Genomic DNA, 7,481 nt, shown 5'->3' on the forward strand with positions numbered 1-7,481 from the left:
GATAAGGTTGTGTTAAGACTGGATCCAGTGTTCCGCCCTAAGATAAATTCGATTTGCCACAGATCAGAGGAAATAATTTTACCACATTTTTGTCCGAAACCCGTTCATGACAAAAAGAAAGAGCTGCATTGTTTGGATGTTAGATGTGCTCTTAGCTTTTATATTGATAGAACCCGGCAGAGCAGAAAATCGGAGTCCTTGTTTGTGTCTTTCAGGAAGTCTTCTATGGGGGCACAGGTGTCCACAGCTACCCTGAGTCGGTGGATTAAGGGATGTATAATTCTGTTATATAAGGCCAGAGGGTTGGACCCTCCAGAAGGAATTGTCGCACATTCTCTGAGAGGGGCGGCTACATCAGCAGTTTATAGACCCTTTCCACTGGCGGTCAGTTCACTCTTTTAGAAGGCGTTATAGAATGGACAAGTTGGCTTCGGCAGAAGCGGCCTTTGGTCGTAGAGTCCTGCAACACGCTCTGTAGGTATCTGACAACGTTCCCTCCCTTGGGGCTAGCTTTCTTAAGTCCCAATCGTACGGACTGTCCCGCTATCCGAACCACTGGAGAATGGAAGATTTGTTTCACTTACCGTGAAGCTTCCTTTCTCGGTGGTTCGGGAGCAGGACAGTCCAGCCCACCCAGTTGGAGGGTTATCTTTGGTCAGGCTGCGGGCGATGTTGCAGGACGTCGACTGGTGGGATATTTCTCAGACTGCAAGGTTCAGTTCCTTGATTGGGGAAATGTGTAAGTTTCTGTCTTTGAACCAGTTTTCTGTTGACAGTTCTAATTGGTTATTAAAAGTTGATGTTTAAGTCTTCAAGTGGAGTTTTCTCTTTGTGGGAGAAGTGGTCTTCCTGTTACTTTCCAGATGAGGTGAGGGCTCGTGTATAAACTGGGGAAGCCACAGAGGATAAGCCCCTCCTCACAGGGATCAAAGATCGGAACTAACCCTGCAGGAAGGGGCGGAGCTTATCCCAATCGTACAGACTGTCCCGCTCCTGAACCACAGAGAAAGGAAGCTTCACGGTAAGTGAAACAAACCTTCCATTTTCTGCCAGCAGTAGGCTAGGTACTGGGCAGAATGCACTAACGGCAGGGTTTCTGTGCAAATCGTTTCTGTCCTGACCCTCTAGATTTAAACATTATACAGTGTGATTTCTGTGGGAAGCCCTTACTCCTAAATCCCCCAACCCAGAGACCTATGTGTGCTCCAGTATACATGTGGAATGCCCGTTGCTCACACATGCTTTCCCATTCAGTTCAGCAGAGGATGCTGTTCCAAGTGTGTATCCTTTTGTGTGTTCAGAGCTGCTCCTCCATGGAAGTGAGTGGAGAAGCTGTTGTGTGTTTTAGAGCAGTGCCCTCTCTGGATCACTAGATCAGGTGTATTCTGCTTGGAATTAGATGTACAAGATGGGGTGGTCAAAAGCAACCATGGTTTGGCAGCGTAGTAGTGAGCCTGAAGTCAAAACATATGTGACAGTTAGTTGAGAATCTGTGCCTTTCATGCAATGCACTCAGGGATTCTGTGACAAGTGTTCGTTAAGGGGAGAAATAGTGAAAATCATTGCTCTACATCAGGGATTCCCAATGTGAATAATAAGAAGAGATGGGGTTTATACCCTTCCCCTCCCCTCCCCACAACAGACAGCCTGTTAGGTAGGTGGGGCTCAGAGAGCTCTGAGAGAAACTGCTCCTGAGAGAACAGCTCTGAGAGAACTTGTGATTGACCCAAGGTCACACCATCAGCTACAAGTGGAGGAGTAGGGAATCAAACCCAGTTCTCCCAGATTAGAGTCCACGCACTTATCCACTACACCAAACCATGGTGCCCACCGAAGCCTTTTCTGGTGCCCACAAAGTGTTTTTAGAAAGTGGGTGGGGCTTTTGCCCAGCAAGGCTTCTTATTGGCTTTTGGAAATTTGATTGGCTGTTCAGACTTTTAAAAACCTTGCTGTGGCAGCAGCTGCCACCACAGCACAAGAATCTTCCATATGAATAAAGGGTAAGCTGTGGCAGCCATTTTGTGGTTGCACCCACCAAGCTGTGTCAGAATTCCAAATGTGCCCACAGGCTCAGAAAGTTTGGGGGACCCCTTGATCTGCAGAATTTTAGAAACAGAAGAATGTGCTTAATGACTCTGTAAGAAACAATAGCAAGGATTAGTATTATCTGTTGCTCTTTCTTTTTTCCTCCCCTGACAGAAGATTGCCCATCTTATCAGACAGTAAACCAAGAAAATCTTACAGACTCCAAATCCAATTGTTCCACCGTTGGAAACAAGAGGGAGAAAGTAAGCAGTCGTCTCATCTCTGGTAATATAAAGCAGTATTTTAGCAAAATGTTGACATCAACACCTCTGCCTGCAAAGAGTAAGAAGAACGCTTCCAAAGCAACCAGGCAACCAGAGGGGCCAATTGGCAAACCCTGCCAGCTTGCTACAAGTGAATGCCAGCAGAAGCTGTCATTGGCTGAAGCAGGCAAACCAAATGAGCTTGCACCACACAGAGAAGCAATTAGCGAGGCAAGAGAGGCAACTGGCTCAGTCGTTCAAGAATATACTGCTGAACGTCAGATCTGCATCTATGAAGACAGGGGGGATGTGGCTGTTTCTCCAGTGAGAGGGAACGCCGAACTGTCAGCATCAGACATAAATGTGGAAGAAGATGCTGGTGATGACAGTATTTATTTCACTCCTGAACTTTACGATGAGTCAGCAGAAGAGGAAAGTGAATTGCTAGTGCACGCTTCTAGTGATATGGTGACTTTGTTAGAACTTGCTGAGTCTGTTGCAACTGAAGAGCCTCTGGAAATAGGTGCCCCAAGCCCAGTAGATACAGCGGTCGGAATGCAAACCGATGCAGCAGCAGAGACAGGGCACCATGGAATCGTGCAAAGTTATATGTGTTGTGATGACAGTGCAGTCGGCACAGCTGTATGTGGTGCTAGCATAGGTGAAGCTGAGCAGAGAGAAGAGACCCAGAGGAGGAAAAGTAAACTTTCCAGATCAAGAAACAAAGGTGTGTCTCTCTGTCAGTCAAGTGGTCATTAGAACCTCAGGAATCAGTTCAGCTAGGTTTTCCGGACAGGATCATGAAATAATTATTCTTTCAGTTTTACGTTAGTTTTTATGTAAGTTTTAGTTTTATGTTATGTCACAGGATCCCATCAATCCATTTTTCAGCCAAGCAAAGCTAGTTACAAATCATCTGATGCCAAGACGTTATAGCTGACCTGTGTCTCCTCCTCCCTTCCCAGTTATGTTTAACAAAGGAAAACGAGTGGCATTACGTCGTTGCATTGTGAGGTTCCCTTCCCTGCAAACGGCGGCTAATTAAGTGGACTGGGATTGGGGGAAGTTGCTATATCGAAGTATCATGCCTTGCATGTTGCGTTACAAATGGCAGGGAAGAGAGGAGGGGGAGGCAGGGGTCCCTTGCCTTCAGCTGCAGCCGTACATTGGCTGTAATGTGCACTTCTGTCCTAAAAATATATATTCATGATAGCCTACATGCTGTGAATCCCTAGCAGAAAGCACTGACGGCTTGGGATCATCCCCTCCTTTCTTTGGCCCAAAAAGCCATTTCCCATCCTGGGCAAATTTATTTCCAGGGTCAAGGGACTTGCATATACTAATAGGGGAAGGGAATGAGATCACCCTTTTTTGCCTCCACTCACAGAAGAGAAAGAAAGGGGAGATTTCACCCCCTTCCCTCTCTCCACTTCAGCAACCTGACCTGTGCGCTGTTAGTCCATGCAAGTCCCTGGGAAGAAACTTTCCTAGGATCAAAAAATGGCTCCAGGGAGGAGGGGGAAGGCTGGAGAAGACCGTGGATCATGGGATGCACAGTCCATTGGCTTCTGCCGTTACTGTGAGTACAAGCACTGTGGACTCTGGGTCTTTTCAGGACTTCATGTCTAAGGAAATCTCTCTTGTAACAAATGAACTAGGCTATCTTGTGTGGGATAGCCCTGTCTCATAGCCTGTGCTGTCCTGAGAAAGAACAGGGGCTTTAAAACCAGGAAAGGTGTGGTAATAAAATTAATTCTGCACAGCCAAGTTTGTTATGTAATTCCATCTTTGGCACACTCCCGACTTCTGTTACACTAAAAGGTAACACTTGAATAGGCTGTGCGTGGTTTGGAGAGAGACAAGTCCCCCACGGGTTGGATCCAGTGGAAGGAATTCCCACCAGAGGAATGGGGTTTTCCTGCCTCCCCCCATTGCGCTGCAGCCCAAAGGGCTGCCCAGAATGCTGCTCCTGGGGGGGACAGGGTCCCCAACAGGAGTAGGATGAGGGGTGAATCTACCATGGAATCAGCAGAAATCTCCCTCCTTCTGTTAGTAGGCTACGGCTGGATCCAGCCTTGGTCATTGCCTACTACAGCTTAAATTGTATACAACTGCACCAAAAAATTTTTTTAAAAAGGAAGCAAAATCTTTTCTGGTAAAGTGTGGTGACCACAGAATCCTCTAGACAACCTGGTTTTACAAGGATGGCATATATGTATCGATAGTATATATGGTGACCTCAAAGTTTCCATATGGTAGGAAAAACTGGTGCGCTGCTGCTGCTGTTGTTGCTTTTCTGCTCTAGGATGTACAAAGAACATTTTCCCCTTTATAGCGGATTGGCTGTGCCATCAACCGAACAAGAGGAGTGTCGTCTCTGGAGTTTGCAAAGACCATGCGTATCTTAGCAGTCAGGGATGCCTTCTGGATGTGTACGTTTTTGGTAGAGGAATGTGCAGTGGGAGACAGTTGTTACACTTTACAAGACGTTGTGTTTCTCCACAGGAAAAAAAAAGAGTGTGAACAACAGTCTTGCATCTTTCAGCAACTCTGTGTATGCCTCTGGGAGGCGTAGCCCCATCAGAGCTGCTAAACACAAACATGGGTAGTTAAGGATGTGTGGCTGTTCACTCCTCTTCACTTGCCGTGGGAAATCCCAGCAACACAAATACTTGCCATGTGCAGTGTGAAGCGGTTCTCAAAACTGCTTTGCTAGAACAGCCCCATAACAGCCCGGTTTTATTTTGGTTTGTTAACTTGTCTTGCCAAGAAATATCTGCTAATAAACAGAGCAGATTATAAAAACATATCTGAAAGATATGCTGTTCTTAGAAGTCTTTTATTTCCACTGCAAATAGATACATATGAATTACTTAGTAAATTGGTGCTGGCGATATTTCTTCTGACTGCTGCCGTATATTGCTTGGGTTCTTTGATACCAGGCTGCAAAATAATGGCCCCTTTATATGCACAGTTCTCTTCCAAATCTTGATCAAAGAAGATCACACAGACATTTTGAACATGCTGCATCTTGTTTTATTATTATATAATGGGATGTGAATTGATTGTCGTATTGTTACAAAACCAGAACCAGCCTGTTACAAGTAATTGAAAAATGTAGTGACTTGAATGTTGGGAGGGGGCTGGACTAAAAACACTGTTTCTGAATCATGCAGACCCTAAAATAATCAAATCCTGAATTTATTGAAGGGCTGAAGGTACAGAGAACTTATAAACGAAGAATCAGGAAAGCTAGTAACAGAGACTGCCAAGCCAGTGACGGAAAGGTAAAACTGAAAAGAATTGATAGTTGATGAGTATGGTGGTAGTTTAAGATATCAGATTTGGAAGACTGCTCAGTTGTAGAATTCATATCAGGTTAATTCCGAGTGATGCTGATGTGACTTCAGTTCACTGCAAGTTGGAGTCCCTTCCATTGTTGCCTTAACAACACGGGGAGCAGTGCCGCTCTTCCCTGTGGTCCCGTAGGTGGCCGCCCCCTCCCCTTCTTCGTCCCTTGCTAAAATTGCTCCCCGTTCCATGTGGGTGACAGAGGTATGGGAAGGGGCTGTGGCAGAGACTCCTCCCACATGATCGTAAACTTCCAGTGTGGTATTTGAAGGGTTTGGGGCTGCATTGGCTCTCATACCACTTCAGGAGTGCAAGCAAAGTGCTCAACACATCATAGAATGTCACAGAGTTTTGCAGTGATTCCCAGCTCATAGGAGCCAAGTGCAGGTTTAAGGTCCTTTCCTATCCCCCCCCCCCTTCTTCCGCCTTGTGAGGGGCTGCCTAAAGATTACAGATTCAGGTTACGAAGGAAAACTGACCACATGTCTGTTTTACATCCCTTCTTTATGAAGTTTTATAAGATCACCTAAGAAATGCATTCTTGACAATATACTCTGTGATTCAGAATGTGAAGGCCATGTCGGCCTGGTTCTTACTTTACTACACTGGCATGGGGAGGAGCTACAACCTGTGGTCTGGGACTTCTGATTCTGTGTCTAATCCCACCAGAAAAGGGTTATAATCTTGGTGCTTACCCCCAAATTCTAAATATAGTCCCAGTTTTGGGGTTGTTGTTTTTTTCCTGACAGGTCTGTAAGCCTTTTCTTGATCAGGGCTACCATTTGCTGCCTTTTCAAAATGAGTATGGGGAATTTTAATTCATTTAAATATATATAATACTTGTAAAATGTTCAGATGTTATTTTTATCTCCTTATATTTGTTTGAAATTATGAGACGCACCTCCTGGGCACCTGCGACAGCCTTCTATTCAGTAAATGAAGGAAACAACCCCCAAGCCTAACATGTCACCAATGATAAATCGCTAGCCGGAGGGGGGAAGGGGGCAGCCATTTTCTTGGGCTGCTCCTCTAGTGATGAAGTTCCGTGGCTCTTAATAGGTTAAGATTTATATTTGTTCTGCTTATCAAACATCACTGAATCCCTGAGCTGCTGGGATTCAAAAGTATCTCCCGTATAATGTATGCAGGTTGAGCCAATCATTTTATTTTAATATGGTGCATGTTTTTATTGACGGTGAATGATGTTAATTTCTAAGCAATAAAATATTGATCCAAATGCTTTCAGTACAATGACTAATTTATTTCTGTTGGAACCAATGATTTTCATTAGTGTGTTAAGTGATGAAAGAGCATTATGTTTTCTCTCAAAATAATTATCACTGTGCATATTCAGACACTTTAAATTTGGCTGTCAAAGTTTATATCTCTGTAACTATTCCGTGCTGAGGAAGGAAACACCGAGAGGCTCGATTTGCAAGGCAAGGCCTGTACCACAATCTATACAGAGCTGAAACGCTACCTAAAATAGCTGGTAAGTTTTCATTTTGTCTTGTTTGTGTTTTTTAGCTGCTTAATACCAATCTCTCTTTTGCGTATTGCATTATTCTCGCTGCTTTTTATGGCCACACCACCCCAGTTAAGATTTGGACAGGCTTAATGTTATCGTTGATCTTTTTTCTTCAAACATATCCAGTACTCTATCAGTAATGCTTCGAAAGGCACCTTCCAGTTTCAGAAATGTTTTGCTGTTTGTTTGTTTGTTGAAAAATTTGTAGCCCACCTCTCCTACATTTGTAGTCGCTAACAACCAACAGTTTTTAAATGACAAGATCTTAACCTATAAAATACTGTAATAAAAACAGCTAACCTCAACATGTCAGA

General features: G+C 44.4%; 1 protein-coding gene across 1 annotated transcript in view; it reads left to right on the plus strand.

Annotated features, from left to right (window-relative positions):
- The window catches only part of BRIP1 (BRCA1 interacting protein C-terminal helicase 1), a 191,537-nt gene extending 188,490 nt beyond the window's left edge, over nt 1–3,047 (plus strand). The window contains exon 20 of the mRNA XM_015426280.1: nt 2,200–3,047. Coding sequence (XP_015281766.1) covers nt 2,200–3,047 — 848 coding nt within the window. The remainder of the gene's footprint in view (nt 1–2,199) is intronic.
- Nucleotides 3,048–7,481: the final 4,434 nt, after the last annotated feature.

This window comes from Gekko japonicus, unplaced genomic scaffold (genome assembly GCF_001447785.1).
Source record: "Gekko japonicus isolate JY-2015 unplaced genomic scaffold, Gekko_japonicus_V1.1 scaffold476, whole genome shotgun sequence".
Classification (NCBI taxonomy): domain Eukaryota; kingdom Metazoa; phylum Chordata; class Lepidosauria; order Squamata; family Gekkonidae; genus Gekko; species Gekko japonicus.